This window comes from Vombatus ursinus, unplaced genomic scaffold, assembly GCF_900497805.2.
Source record: "Vombatus ursinus unplaced genomic scaffold, bare-nosed wombat genome assembly UNPS02014779.1, whole genome shotgun sequence".
NCBI classification, from domain to species: domain Eukaryota; kingdom Metazoa; phylum Chordata; class Mammalia; order Diprotodontia; family Vombatidae; genus Vombatus; species Vombatus ursinus.
The window spans coordinates 43,771,217-43,787,950 of NW_020954557.1; the positions used below are offsets into that span (position 1 = coordinate 43,771,217).

Below are 16,734 nucleotides of genomic sequence, written 5' to 3' on the forward strand. Positions count from 1 at the left end.
CCAATGTATCTATCATAATACAGCTAAATGTGGCTCCTGTTTCTCCTTTGCTTCTTCTCACTCTTGGGATTGCTACTCCTGAGTCAATATGATGAGTGAATGACAGGATGAAGGAAGCAGTGAAAAAGAGTCATCTTGTGAACAGACAATGATGTGAATACTTCATAGGAGCCAAGCGTAGCTACACTGAGAAAGAAGCAGAGAATTCTCAGGCACACGTAGAACAGGGGGTAGGCCCATGTCATGTATGTTCACTTAGTACAATGTGGAATTTTCAAATACAACACATGCAGAATGAGTGTAATAATTAAGTTGTTTTACACCAAAAATTCTGTTTGTAAATGCAAATGATGCATGTATATCTAGTATAGCCAGTATAGATGAACAATGAGTTGGGTGTGTTCCACTGGTACACCTGCAATGTCAGGAGAAAGTGAGGAAGGTCTCTAGCATGTTGAGGGACCCCCTATGGCAAACTTTTGGGAGGACACAGACAACAGTCGTTCACGGTGGGAAGGAATGGATGGGTTTTGATTGCATTGTTGGAGAGAACTCCTGAGCCAATAAACTCACAGATCCATTGATAATTGAATAAATGTATATTATAAGTCTTACTCTATCACTCTTACAAGAACTGTGATTGTCTTGGTGAACAACAGAGGAGCAAGCTACAGGAACTGGAGAGGAACAAGAAATACACCAATTCCTCCATTGAATCCTGGAACTCAAGCACTTAAGATACTCAGGCAGGAGCCCTAAGAAGCTACAAAGCAGGAAGCACAAGGATGAGATTGAGTGACAGATCTGAATTGTCCAAATTCAGTCATGATTCTCCAATGTGAGCACTCTAACATTGTTCATTCATTCATCCAAAAAATGCTAACTGAAACCTAAGCGCTCAATAACACATTAGTAATAATAACATGTATATGATGAAAATAGCTAGCATTATATACCGTTTGCAAAGCACTGTGCATGTTATTTCATCTAAGCCTTAAAACAATCCCATGAGGTAGATGCTGTTATGCACATTTTACAGATAAGAACAGTGAGCCTGAGAGGAATGATTTGGCCAGGTCACACAACTAGCATCTGAGGCAGAGGCAAGATTCAAGCTCAGGTCTTCCTAAATCCAAATCCAGTATCCTTACCCACTGTGCCACCAGCTACCTTGCAAAACATACAATGTTTTACAATTTGCCCAGTGCTTTAATACATTATCTTCTTGACTACACAGTAGCTATGTGTGGGGCACTTTGCTAATAACAGTGGGGGATGTGAAGATGATGAATAAAACACAGTTCTTGCTCTAAAAGGGCTTTTTGTGAGGGGATTCTACATGACCATTTATAATACAAGGCAGAATGTGATAAACAAGGTGTCCAAACTATTGAACAAAGGGTGGTGGGAATTCTTCAGAAAGAGTTCACTTCCACCTGAGGTGATGACAAAAAGCATCCATGGAGGAGATGGCATTAGAACTGGGCATAAAGGGATAGGCAGAATTTTCAGAACAATTATGAGTCTCTAACTAAAGAAAGAACAGCTAGGTGCACATCAGATAGACCTGAGTTCAAATCTGGCCTCACGCTCTTAATAGCTATGTGACCCTAGCTAAGTCACTTAACCTGTTTGCCTCAGTTTCTTCATCTGAAATGAGCTGGAGAAGGAAATGGCACACCACTCCAGTATCTCTGCCAAGAAAATCCCGAATGGTGTCATAAAGAGTTGGACACCACTGAAATGACTGAAAAATATCAAAAGATTTTCGGAACAATTAGGAGTCTCTAACTAAAGAGAAGGGGCTTGGATGAAGTGAGGAGGAAATCACTATTTTTTCCTCTAAATAATAATATAGTAGAACCACAGAAGGTATAGAATGAGAAATCCTCCAATAAGGGTCAGAGGAAAGAGAGAAGAGAGGTGGTGGCCACTGACTCCCTATTAAGAGGCACTGAGAACAATGCCTTTTGTATCCCCTGGACTCCTATTGAAGATGTAACAGAGAAACCCCAGCACTCATCAGATGACTATTGACCACTTCTGGTGATGCACACAGGCACAAATGATAATAATGAGAGGAAGATCCTACAAATCACTCCCCAGTCACCTTGGGCAAGAAACTAAAGACCACAGGGGCCAGGCAGTACTTTCCTCAATGCTGCCCATTGACAGCAAGGGATGCAGAAGTTAAAGGAAGGAGGGAAGGAGCTAGCACTCATACAGCACCTCCTGTGTGCCAGGTGTTGTGCTTAAGCGCTTTATAAGAATTATCTCATTTGAGCCTCACTTCAACCCTGGGAAGTAGGTGCTATTATTATAATTTTTACTTTATATTATTATAATTTTAATAATTATTATAATTTCTATTTTATAATTGAGAAAACTGAGACAAATAGAGTTAAGTGACTTGCCCAAGGTCACACAGCTATTAAGTGTCTACACTCTCTCCACTGCCCTGCCTAACTGCATGTGAAGGTTGCTTGGGGAATTGAACAGTTTTCTAAGATAGTCATATTCTAGAACAAGATTTGGATTTCAGCATCACAGCAGAAGGCGAAAACTGCCTACAGATAGCCACCAAACAAAGTAAGAGAGCAGCCGTAATGAAGGAAGAATGGTACTTGAGATACTAATAAGTTTACAAGTCATAAAATCTAAGAAAGGAACCAATAGTAAAATCTAGGGCTCCCAATCTCTAGCAGTTCTCAAACTTTTGGGTCATGGGAACCCTTTATACTCTTAAAAATTATTGACAGGGCAGCTAGGTGGTACAGTAGATAGAACTCTGACCTTGGAGTCAGGAGGACCTGAGTTCAAATCTGGCCTCAGACACTTGACACTTACTAGCTGTGTGACCCTAGGAAAGTCACTTAACCCTGATTGCTTCAACAAAAAGCAAAAAAAAAATTGAGGACCTCCCCACAAAGAGCTTTTGTTTATGTGGGTTGTACCTATAGACACTTATAAGAAATTAAAACATTTTAGTATCATTATTAAAATAGTTTTGACCTCATGAACACCCTGAAAACCCCAAAGGACCCCCCATCTAACCACATTTCAAGAAGTTCCGATCTAAGAAAAAGCAAAAATAACTAAGGTTCTGATGCAGGGAGGCAAATTTGACCTCACAGTTATCACTGAGACTTGGTGGGAGAAACCCGTGACTTCTACGTAGCTCTGGATGGGTATACTTTATTTAAAAGAAATAAGACAGATAAAATGGAGGGCAAGTAGAGAAACATAATATATTAAGATATCAGAGCACCGGCCCTAGAATCAGGAGAATCTGAGTTCAAATTCAACCTTAGACACTTACTAGCTGTGTAACCCTGGACCCTGATTGCCTCCAAAATACAATTAAAAAAAATCACTCATGTGAATCCAGGAAACAGAGAAAGGGAGAATAGCAGAACAGTATTTTGGGTAAAGATTAATAGAAGAAGAAAGAGAAGTGATTTTATCATCATAGCATACAAACAGACTGCCTGAACAGAAAGAATTAAAGGAGTTCAGGAAACAGATAAAAACCCTGGCATAGAGGAAACAATTAGAGACTTCAATTATCTAGACTAGTTTCAGTGGTCCAGGGCTGGTTTTCTTCCTCTTTCAAAAACAAAGTGGCTACCAACTTTTTACTTTATCTGAAAGACAATTTCACCAAACAAAAGGTGGAGGAACCAACAAGGTCCCTGTTCTACACTGGATCTGCGTCTTACTGGGAACAAGGAAAAAGTATTTATTAAGCACTTACTGTGTGCCAGGTACTGTGCAGCTTTATAAATATTATCTCATTTAATCCTTACAAAAACCCTAGTTGGAACACTGGTAGGAAAGAACGAGTTTGTGGTATGAAAATGACTAGAACATTGAAAGGAGGTGGTCACTCCATCCTAGAATTTATGATAGAGGAGAGGACAGCTAGGCACACACAGTTGGATATATAATCTAGATTTGGGGCAAGCATAGTTTGAAGACTTCAAAGGAAAGATAGATAGGATCCCTTAGATTAGAATTCTCTAGGGAAAGTCAGCCCAGGAGTGATGGGAATTTCTGAAGAAACAAAGAAGAGAAATTACAGTGAAAAGGAAAAAAAATAATTATTTGGAGATTTATTTGTATACACTGAGCTTAGATTTTTAAAATTCATGTACAGAAGCTGATCAGGTGTCCATACCAAGGGTAGAGCCAATGGTGAACCCTAGGACCAGGAGGTCACTGGGCCACCTAAAGAGGGGTGACCCAGCCCAGTATGGAAAGAGAGCAGAGCTTTCATACTGATCAGCAATGTGATGGGGTCCATTGGTGGCAGCAGCACTTCTAGTCTAGGAGAGTTAGGGAGATATAGTCTCAAACAAAATAAAACAAAACAAAAACAAAATATATAGACAGAAGATGGAAACAAGAACATATAACAAAGAATGAATATAATACTTTGGAATATTTTTGCAAAAAAGTTTCAGGAGTGCTAAACTCAAAATGAGATGAATGAGACTGGTAAAGAACATTAAGGACAACAAAATGTTGTTATTGACATTGCTTTTATTGGAGTAGATGAGGTTTTGATAACTAGTAACAGAGAGAAGGAGGAGCGGCCTAATTCTTTTATTTCTAGTTTTTTTTCTGCCAAGAAAAGTCAACTTTGTGCTGGAAATGACAGAACAAAAATAGCCAACAGGAAGGAGATGCATAAGATAGATAAATAAATAGTGTGTGAGCACCTACTTGCCCTTGGTGAACTTAAATTATCTTACCCAGGTAAACTACAACCTTGGGTATAGAAAGAACTGGTAGATATAACTGCTGAGCTTAGAGATATTTAAAAGTTTGAGCAGAATTGGAAAGGTACATGGGACAGGAGAAGGGCAAACATCCTGATTTTCAAAAAGGGTAAGAGAGCAGAATCTGAAGGCTATAGGCTGGTGAGCTTGATTTTGATTCCTAGGAAAATACTGAAGTGAATCAATAAAGAGGTGGGATAAGGAATACAGCAGCCTCCCCTGCCTGATAAACACATATGCCCACAGGAAACACAAAAACCAGAGTAACCTTGTCTGAGTAAAACCAGCAGGAACTGCCTAAAGCCCTTTTCACCAAGTGTGAGCTTAATACCTACTAGCCTCTAATTTTTCAGGAGTCTTCCTTCCACCCAACTAGCATGAGTGGGTACTATTGTCCAGGTCTAGGTTCCTCACTCCCTTCCCCCAATGATTGGTCCTGCTAGACCCAATTAAGAACCTTATAAAAACCTTTCAGACTTAATTGGTTTAGGGTAGGTGCCCCATTCCCTCTACCAAGAAAGATCAACTTAGCACTGGAAATGACAGAATAAAAATAGCCAACAGGAAGGAGATGCACAAGATAGATAAATAAATAGTGTGTGAGCACCTACTTGCCCTTGGTGAGCTTAAGTCATCTGACCCAGGTAAACTGTATCCTTGGGTACAGAAAGAACTGGTAGACATAATTGTTGAATTTAGGGATATTTGAAAGTTTGAGCAAAATTGGAAAGGTACCATGAACTCCATCAAGGTATTCAATCCAGGGGCCCAATGGACCTGTTACCATCATTGTTCTTGATTGTCTTTTATTTTGTGAGAATTTCCCCTTAATATAGCTATTTTGCCTTGCTGTCTTGTCATATTTTCATGTACTGAATATCACATTCAGAGCCTCCCTAAGTCTGTGTTAGAATGAGTGGTTAGTAAATATCTAGAAAAAGAAGTGGTTATTCTGAAGAGCCATCAAGGTATAATCAAAAATGGATCAAACTATATTGACTTTATTTTCTTTTTTGATGGGGCTAATACACTAGCAAATTGAAGAAATCCTTTAGATACTATTGATGTAGCATTTGGTCAAATATCTAATACTACTCATGTGGAAGAAATGGGGAGATGTTTATACTTGAGATGGTTGGGTCTAGATATGTGATTTCCTTGCTGTAGGGAGAAATGTGGACTAGATGATAATACAATTATATGCAATTGGAATTGGTTGAGTAACCAAACTCAAAGAGTAATCATTAATGGTTCACTGTCTACTTGGAAAGATATATGTCCTCAGTACTTCAGGAACCCCTGTTTGTCCCTGTGCTGTTTGAAAATATTATCAATGGTCTGCTAAAGGCCTAGGTGGAGTGTTCATAACATTTTAAGATGACACAAAGCTGAGAGGAATATTTAACACAATGGATAAGAGTCAAAACTGCAGAAGATCTTTGTAGGCTAGAATATTAGTCCAATTGTAATGAAATGAAATCCAATAGAGATAAATGTAAAGTCTTACAGTTGAGTTAAAAATTACTTCATAAATACAGTTTTAGGGAGAGAACTTCCAGTCAAATGGCAAGGATGGAAGTCACTGTACGTAGTTCAGGAATGCCTGGATGATAATGAAGAAGAGATGGAGGGTTTGAACTATTATTATTTGAACTATTCAGAGGGGAAAAGGCAAAAAAAGATAGGAAAGCAATTCAATGAGTTAAGGGAGGATTTATTTTTAAGAGTAGGGTAGGTCTTAGAATATTTTTATAAGATGAAGGAAAGAATCAGTGGAGAGGAAAAGCTTGAAGATGTGAGGAGGAATATGTCTTCCCTAGATACAAGAACAAAGGAAAAGGGTATGGATGAACATGCAGAAAATGTATGAGGTGAAATGGAGGAGAGTTGGTAGAATCACATCAGATGGCCTTGAATTGCTTAGCAGATCAAAGTAGAAAATAAGATCACTGGCTAAGATTAAGAGGAGTAGATTTGGGGACATGAATGTGTTAAATGTTTGAAACCATTACAGTAAAGCTCTGAGGTTTGTGATGTAACAAGAAGGGTTTATGTACACCTTTGTACTTAGGTGTTGAGATGATAAAACATTAAAGAATGTATGATGTGTCATGTGTATGTAAAACATACTACTAAAGACTCAGGAATGCTCTATTTTCCTAGAATTTATGAAAAACTTCCAGTAATCCTAAAGAGAAACAAAACTTCCTGTCATACATCGATGGATAATTAGACTTCAATTACGCTAATATTTCATCAAGTCTGAAAGGCAGGCATTACCCACTAAAACAGATATTGGCACAGAAAAACACACTTCTCTTTATGTTTAGGTAAAGACTGACCTTTTACTAAAGGTGTACAATTTGCAGAGACCTTGATTTTATTCCACTAAATAATGAATCATTAAGCTATTTGAATCATTATACTTTGCTTGATCAATATAATAAAAAATGCATAATAAGCAAAAGCTGATTTTGCAGCCCCAGCAGCTATTAGCTCTTAGGTATTAGAAGCTGTGTAAGGCAAAGACAGCTCCTGCTACCATTTTTAATGGAAGCACAGCAATGACATAGGGTTTTGCTGCAAAACTGAAGACCTCCTGAAAAGGTATTTTGTATTCATGGGTATCCTATGTCATTACAGGGTACTTAGTGGTGCAGCAGAGAGAACATTGGCATTGGACTTGTGGCCAGAAGACCTGAGTTTGAATCTTGCCTCGTTCACTCAATAGATGTGTGGCTCTGGGCTCTCTGCTTCAATCATCTCATCTGTAAAATGAAGATAATAATAGCACCTCACGGGGTTGTTGTGAGATTCAAATTAGATAATATATTAAAGTGCTTTGCACTATATAAATGTTAGCTTTTTGTTGTTGTTCAGTCATTTTAGTCATGTCCAACTCTTCATGACCCTATTTGGGGTTTTATTGGCGAATATAATGGAATGGTTTGCCACTTCCTTTTCTAGCTCTTTTTACAGATGAGGAAACTGAGGCAAACAGGTTAAGTGACTTGCCCAGGGTCACACAGCAAGTAAGTGTCTGAAGCCGGATTTTAACTCAGGAAGATGAGATTGGCATTTAGGATTGGCATTCAATCTACTGCGCAACCTAACTGTCCAAATATATAGACAGCTAATAGAAACACATCCATCCTCTATAAGCCAAGGACATAAATATACTCTAATTTTTAAAATCACTTGAGAGTACACACAACACTGCATCCATCACACTGACAAACCATCACAATGACTACACATATGTATTTAACATTTTTAGACAAAACATTTTCAAATTCTTTACTTACTATCATTGTTAGAGCCGGTTTCCATAACACCATAAGGAGGAGCCAAAAGTCCTGCCATATACTGCCGATATTTCTGAAAGAGAATATGATAAACTAAATACATTGGCATTTATTCATTTTAAACAGTCACAGATCTATATTTTTAAAGATAACAACTTTGGGTCTCATAAAGCATTTGAGGTATGTATTTATGGATCCATAAATTTGCTCTGTGATAACATAAAATATGTCTGTCTTTCAAACCAGGCTCCTTGGTTAGGATTGTGGGTATTCTCCCACCTAGGAGAACTGTATCACAGGAAATCATTTACATATTTCTTTCTGATTGAACATATCCCTCTTACCCCTCCTACACAGGATCAATTATTTGTAACGTGAAGAGTTAATAATTGCAACACTTGAATTTTTTAATAGCTGCACATACAAAAAAATGTGCTGCTTTCTTAATAGATGAATCTCACCAAATTAGCTTCCTTCAAAAGATAGAAATGCCTTTCTCTAGAAAGGATGTTTCCAAAGAAGCTGATTTCATGCTATTAACCTATTTCAATGCATAATCAACACCTGCATTTTATGTGACCTCTGAGAAACTTTTAGTAAGCTTACCTAGAAAAAGATCATGGCTTAACTAAGAAGTCTTTGGATGGAATAAACTAGTATTATCTTTCTTTTGTCCTCTGGTAAATATACAATTAGTAATGTATGCTCCATGAACATACATTGAATGTCTGGGGGAGATACAAAGACCAAAACTACATGGTTCCTACTTTGATAGAGTTTGCTGTATAGCTTTTTTCATCAACAACATTATTAGCCATCTTAATCAATGGATTTTGACCTATAAGGGACCTTTAGCAGCCAGCTACTCAGCAATCTCCTTATTTTATGGTTGAGGAGATGCCTTTATTCACCAGACTTGGCTCCAAATGACTTTGAGATATTCCCAAAGATCAAACCAACCAACCAAGGATGAAGATTTGAGACATTTGAAAGAACATGTTCCAAATTTTGAAGGCATTCCAAAAAGTTTGAGGAATTCCAAAATATTCTGAGCCATGAAAGCATATTTGTAATAAGCATATAGTTTTATGAGATGATGACTTTGAAAAGAGAAACATTTAGTTAGATGTGTTTTGTTATGTTTGTTGAAACTCAATCTAAGTACCTTACAGACACACCTCATTATATGAGTAGATTACTTTCCTTGGCTAAGCCTGGTTGAAATATCTCTGAAGTCCTTTTCAACTTTAAATGCTGTGACCCTATATAGAGGGGTTCATGAATTCAAGAAATATTTCTTAAACGCTATCATTAATAATGGTGCTTAATACTGAGGGGGACCCAAAGATTTGGGAAACACGGAGGTTCCCAAATTTAGTAGAATGCCAAAAATAATCCTGTTGAAAATGTGAACTATTATTTCACAAATAGTCATAATGAAAGAAGGAAGAAATATATAGTTCAGGTGATAAGATACTCAACTTTCTATTCTATAGGAAATGGAGAGCCTTTGAAAGTTTTGTATGAAATTGGAATGATTACAACATTACTTTAGAAAGATTAGCCTTGGGGGAGCTAGGTGGCACAGTGGATAGAGCACTGGCCCTGAAGTCAGGAGGACCTGAGTTCAAATCCAACCTCAAACCAAACACTTGATACTTACTAGATGTGTGACCCTGGGCAAGTCACTTAACCCCAATTGCCTTTAAAAAAAAAGATTAGCCTAATGGTGGTGTGGAGTATGGTTTAAGAAGGGGGTTACAGGAGGCAGGGTTGAAAAGCTGGTGAGAGTCCAGGTGAGAACACTTTAAATTAAGGCTGAATCAATGAAAATCAAAAGGGAAAGACAGATACTGCAAAATGTAAAAGAATAATTCGCAAAACTTGGTGACCATAAGATTTCAAGGCTGAGTGACTCAGAAAATAACTCTGAAGATGTTGCTGTGAAATACCCCTGCACTCTTTGCATGGATGATACCACTTATTTTGATTTACAGGTCTGGGTATAATTAATTCCAAAATGAGCACAAAGCAACCTGAAGCATCCAACTCAAGTGGGGGGACATTTCATAACAGAACTGAAACTGCATATTATACTGCCTCTCAGGTAATAAATACAGTCCTCCCCTTTCATAATGAAAGCTGAGCTTTTATTTATTGTGCAATGTCATGTATATTTATGTGTTTATATTTATGAATATACATAAATATTAAATAGCATCCAAAGAATCAACACTTCATGGTGCTTGTGGGCTACATAAACTGTCAGCAGAAAGGCTTCATCTGCTCTGATGGGCAGCTGGTAACACTAAGGATTCTGGCAAACATCTGGCCCATTTGGTAGCTCTGAATGATGTCTGTAATGTAACATTGATGTTTTCTCAAAAGACACAATCTTCTTCCTCATGTCAGTCAAGATTTTCCCGGTTCAATTATTTTTCCTCTGGGGCAAAGACATTTACACCTGTATGCAAACCAAGTCAACCAAGCCAAACGTATCTTTTTCTTCATTTTTCTTTCTGTGGGTTCATTAACCATTCATATTGCCCACAGGGCCAGGCCCTGAATACTACCTTTTGAAAATGGCCAAATTTCATTTTATTGAGTATTTCTTTATTATATCACTGTTTCACTTTCTTCCTTGTCCAACAGGAGTGGTTAAGCACTTATGCTGGAGTACTAACCAGATGCTATTAAACAAAAAGAATTTCAGGAAAGCACCTGGAACTAATTGTTCATAGCCTGAGGTTCCATAGATTCCCGACACTCCCTAAAAACCATCTTCTTTGCCTTTGCTTCTCTCTCTCCCTCTTTTTTTTTTTTTTTTTTTGGCAAGGCAATCAGGGTTAAGTGACTTGCCCAGAGTCACACAGCTATTGAGTATCATGTGTCTGAGGCCAGATTTGAACTCAGGTCCTCCTAACTCCAGGGCTGGCGCTCTATCCACTGCGCCAACCTAGCTGCCCCACCTTTGTTTCTCAATGAGACAATCTCACTTTGCAGGAAAATATTGTCTGAGATGCAGCTAATCTCTCTGGTCTCAAAATAGTCTCTCAATGGAAGTTAAAAAAAAACCCTTCCCATTTTAACAAAGAATGGAAAAGGCAGTCCAGTTTGTGTGAACAAAATGTGACTTCAAGTTAAAAGTTAATCCACTTGTTAATCTCATGTAACAGGAAAATGGAACTGAGGATTTTATACTTGTACACATGGAAGTGAAAAACCCACCTTTTCAAATGAGGAAGTGGTATTTCCTAATAGATATTAGCTAAAACTGGCCCACAGTCTTTGTGTTCATACCCTACAAAATGCCTTATGTGAAGCAGGGCAGAAAGAGTTAACTGAAATAAGATTGTATACAAAAATAATGGTTCCAAATGTATTTACAAATTTCTGGATGCTTTATCATTTGCTCTCCTAGGTTCTTATGCAAAGCCATCCATCTATAAAGGTTTCAGTTTCTGCATATCCAAGTTGAAAATATTATATTGAACTCAGAGAGAAATGCAGATGTTGTATCTTGAAAATAACAATACCTGAAATAGTTCTTGTGTGAATTAGAATGATTTCTTTGCACAGCCAGGCCATTAGCAATTGCTAATATAGCAAAGTCCCAATTAGTGTGAATAATGAATCCCATGAAGCAATCACATTATTCGAATTTATACTCCATGTTTCCACTGGGCTACAATCAATTACCATATTTTACATAATTACAACTTCAAATAGTGCAAATTCAAATACATATGAACACTTCATGGGATTTATTATTCAAACTAATCAGGACCTAACTGTATTAGCAATTGCTTTCATTTACTGTATTGTAGTTGCTACAAACTGTACTTCATATATACCATTGGGAAGGGAAATTTATTGGATAAAATTTAAAACACATAAAAATTAAAATAAAAATCATAAAAGAGAAAAAACCCAGCAAATTTAGGAAGAGAAGACTTTTGAAACAGTAAGGAAAAAGGATTAGAAATTTTAAGTTGAGAAAATGAGAAAATGAAACGATATGAGCTAAGAGACATGAAAATAACAATTCATTTCTATAGTGTTTTAAAGTTTATGAAGTACTTTCCTCTTAACACCCTTGAAAGGTAAGTAACGATTGTTATAATTCCCAGTTTAGAGATGAGGAACCCGAGAAGTTTAACCTCTGAGAGGTTAAATTATTTGTCAACATTCACATAGCTAATAAGAGTTCAAATCCAGGTCTTTTTGGCTCTAAACTCAGGACTCTATCCCTTATTCACCAAATCAAGTCAATAAAGACTTTTTAAGGACCTACTATGTGTCAGGCACTGTGTTAAGTACCGGGCATACCACAAAAGGCCAAAAAATTAATAACATGCTGCCATTCTCCAAAACATTAGACACTTTAAGAGGTATCATCTGGGTCACCATGACATGAAGCCCTCATATCTCTAGCATGTCAAAAGCTAATAAAGTTTTTGTTGAAATGACTACTAGCAACACCATAAATTACTATGAAGGTCTATTTCAAATGCACACCTGAAAGCTGCCTACAAGAGATCAGGAAATTCTAGGGAAAGCTGCAGATGTTACTCAGTGAAAGGTTGGGGCTGGTTAGGAGAGAGAGGTCTATTCCAGGGATGACTGAGTAGGAGTTGGTTAACCACCTATACAGGGTTTGCTGGCACTTTGCGTTCTGAAAGGAAGCCACATGGTTGTGTATTTGGCTCAAAGGCAATTTAGCTCAGATCTGGAAGATTTATCAGCAAAGTCTAGTAATTAGGAATCTAATTACCAATTCTGTACTAGATTGCAGTCAGCTAGGACTAACAAAAATAGCAACCATTTCTGTCTGGTGATACTTGCTAACACAGATTATTCCATGGCCTTGAAGGAATAACCATGTCTATACCACTAATTCACAGGTATATAATGTATATGCCTACATACATATTTACAACAAAGAGGGATGTGATCTATAGTTATCTTCCTGAGAAAGAGGGTTTCAAGGGAAGATAACAACAGACATTTAAATAATGGACTTTGTAGTATGCTTTTCTTTGTTTTTTTCCCCTGTTTTTGTGTGTTTTTATGTTCAAAGAATAAAACAATATTCCAAGCAGGAGGAAGATACTTCCAAAGTCATGGGGGGAAATGGAACAGAGGAAGGCAGACAAGAAAGAGAAATTTGCTTGTAGATACTACAATAATACTATAATTAAATCATCTAAATGTTTACCAAAAATGTCATCTGGAAAATATCCTGGTTTTGATATTAATGTGGGCACTCCTGAACATACTACTCTTGGAATCAGTAAGGCTTGGATTCAAATCTCACCTCAGATACTTACTAGTCACATGGCCCTGGGCAACCCTTCAGTGCCTCAGTTCCATCATCTGTAAAAATAGAGGCAGGGGACTCAATGACCTCCAAGGTCCTTTTTAGTGATAAATCTATGATCTTTTAACAGTAAATGATAAACTTTCCATTATTCTTGAAACTTTTTAAAAACCTGTAATTCTAATAGATTTTAAAATATGGACTATTTTAAAACTGTTAGTCAGTGACAAAACAGAAAAAAACTATTCCCAGCAGATCGCTAGGGATTGAGAGCCTAGTTCTGGCTGAAACTAGAGGAACTGAAATGTAATTGAATCATAAGTGTTCCATCATTTTATGTTAATATTATTTGAGACAGTAGCCCAGTGGCTTCAAGATATAGCTCTCTTGAGGATGGGGCAGGGGGAAAGGCGGGAAGGGAGAGGAAGAGGGGGAGAGGGCTGCAGGGCAGAGAGGAACCTGAAACAATAATCTGGAGGGAGGAGGAGAGAAAAGGAACTTGGGGTTTTCTGAGTGGGTGTTCTAACTTTTTTGGTGTCATGGACACCTTTGGCAGTCTGACAAAGCATACAGACCCCTTCTCAAAATAATGTTTTAAAATTATAAAACATATAGGAATACAAAGGAAACCAATTATATTGAAACATAGTTATCAAAATATTTTAAAACAAGTTCATGGACCCCAGGTTAAGACCCTCTATTTTAGAGACTAGAGAAGAGGATAGGAGTTTGAGAAGAGAACCCTTGTATGAGTGACTGAAATTTGAGAGGCTTGGCTAGAGTACAACCATCAACAGGGTCAGAGATTCATACCTCAAAGGGACCCTAGAGGTCACCTAGTCCTATACTCTCATTTTTACAGATGAAGAAACCGAGGCCCAGAAAAATTAAGAGACTTACATCTTACAGGCAGTACGTTGCAGAGCTGAAATTTGAACACAAGTCCCTTCACTCCAGATTTAACACTCTTTTTTCCACTATACCATGAAACTTTTACCTGAGTTTCAAGTTGTCTACTGCTGCCCAAACCCCAAAGGTTTTATGAACTGTGGTTTTACTTGTGAAGGTATTTGGTGGGAATCCCTGGAAGGAGGGGACAGGAGGCAAGGCTACAAGTCTAGAGAGGTTGCTGCCATCACTCCCTCCCCTCCAACAACAGGCAATGAAGAGCTTGTCAGCTGCTGCCCCATTATTGAATTAAACTCTCAGCATCCCTTATTCCTTCCTTCTCCTAATGGCCAGCACAAGACCAAGGAGAGATCAAAAGTACTTCTTTACTAGAAAGTATTGGGGATCCTTGGCCTGCGATAAGCAGACTAATAGAAAAAGATAATAGAAAATAAAATCAGAAATCTGTGAGGATGATTGGAGAGACATAAGCATGAAAAGCTCAGCGGCAGGATCTATGCAGAGGGCTGAGGACCAGATGATTTTTCAGGTCATTCCTTCAAGCGTAGTTCAGGGGACCCCACTGACTTAGCCTTTGGGTTAGTTAAGAGGGAAGCAACTGGAGCCTAAGGGACTTTACAAAGAAATGACTTCCTTCTTCCAGTAATCAAGAACACTGAAAGAAATAGCTTAGGCTCTGCTATTTACTGTGTAATCTTGTTCAACATGGCATAGTAGATAGAGCACTAGACTTGGAGTAAGGAGGACCTAGGTTTGAATCCTTCCTCTGTCACTTTATTAACCATGTGACTCTGAGGAAGTCTCTGGTCTTCAGTTTCCTCATTGGGAAAATAAAGGGGTTGGACTCGACAACCTTTAACGTCCCCTCCTGCATTAAACTTGTGATCCTATGATCTCTTTGGTTCTCAGTTGTGTTTTTTTTTTCATCTGTAAAATGGAGATTAGAATACGCCAGTAAAGTACCAGTTCCAAATCCTCTTATCCCTAAGAATAAGGTGTAGGAATCATGGAAAACCAGGGAAAAGTAGAAAAGATTTACATAGTGACTTCCTAATTCATCCTCTTTTCAAAAACCTTGGTAATAAAATGCCTTAAATGAGACCCTCCTTTCTATTGGAAAACAATGATAATAACAACTAGCACTTAATATTACCTCTTTTGAGACTCACATGAACCCTAGAAGGTAAGTGTTATTATTATCATTCTCATTTACAGATTAGGGGACTGAAATGAATGGAGGCTAAGTGATAAGGCCAGGATTACATGGCTAGTGTCTGATGTGGAATTTGAACTCAGATCTCCCTGACCCCAGGTCCAGCACTCTATCCATCACAGTGCCTCACTATCTTCGAAGGATTATATTCATAGTATAGGTTAAAAGCTTTTATTTTTCTCTCTATTGCTCAACAACAAAAAACCTTCTATTGTCTATATATGGTATGAAACATTGATGTGACATTTTGCTCCCATATTTGACAGAGCTAAAAAAAAATAGCAACATGTTGAACAGTAGACAAGTGGGGAAATGGTTATAATGTACTATTTTAAATATGAATGTTCTAGCAGCCAGTTTTTTCTATGGGCATCCTTTCTAAACTCATACAAACAGCTTCTCTGTGAGGATCACAAAATCTCAAAATTGGAAGAGAGACAAGAGGCCACTTAACCTAACTTATACTGCACCCCAAGAATCCCCTCTAAAATATCATTTATGGAAGAATCCTGAATAGGGGGACCCCATTGTTGTGAGAATCAAGATAACATATAAAGAACTTTGTAAATATTAAAGTGCTATCTAAAAGTGAGTTATTATTATTATCATTATCATTATTATTATTACTTTATTCAATCCAGCTCAATGCTCTAACCTATTGAGTTCTTTTTGGACCCTGACTTAGCCATCAATGTTCCTTGTCAGTTTCATGTCATATGAAAATTTGACAAATGTATCTTCTGTTCCTTTATCCAAGTCATTGATAAAAAATGCTAACCAGCACAAGGCCAAGAACAGATCACTGGGCCATTACAGTAATGATGTCCTTTCAAGGTGACATAAACCCATGAAACCTGTGGGGCTTGGTCATTTAACCACATCTGACTTCACCTAACTGTACTATCACCTACCCCATATCTCTTCATTGTATCTAAAAGGGGAGTATGAGCGACATTGTCAGATGCTTTGCTGATCATGGTTTAGTAGTCTAGCTCACCTGCCAAAAAAAAAAGGAGTAAGGTTAGTCACATAATCTTAAACTTAAATTGTAGAAGTCATAGTCCAATGCTTTCCTTTTACAGATGTGGAAACTGAGGTCCAGACAGATTAAGCAACTTGTCCAAGGTGATTCAATAAAAGCACCAGAAGCAACACAGATCTGTGAGCCAATGCTCTTTCCAAAACCCACAAGTCATGGCCTATCTA

The 16,734-nt window shown here is 37.7% G+C and overlaps 1 protein-coding gene across 4 annotated transcripts in view; it reads right to left on the minus strand.

Moving 5' to 3' along the window:
* The window catches only part of RAPGEF4 (Rap guanine nucleotide exchange factor 4), a 256,826-nt gene that overhangs the window by 155,349 nt on the left and 84,743 nt on the right, over positions 1–16,734 (minus strand). For all 4 annotated transcript variants that reach the window (XM_027866117.1, XM_027866121.1, XM_027866124.1 and 1 more), the window contains one exon: positions 8,087–8,159. In XM_027866117.1, the coding sequence (XP_027721918.1) occupies positions 8,087–8,159 (73 nt within the window). Of the gene's footprint in view, positions 1–8,086; positions 8,160–16,734 lie in introns of those variants that run through there.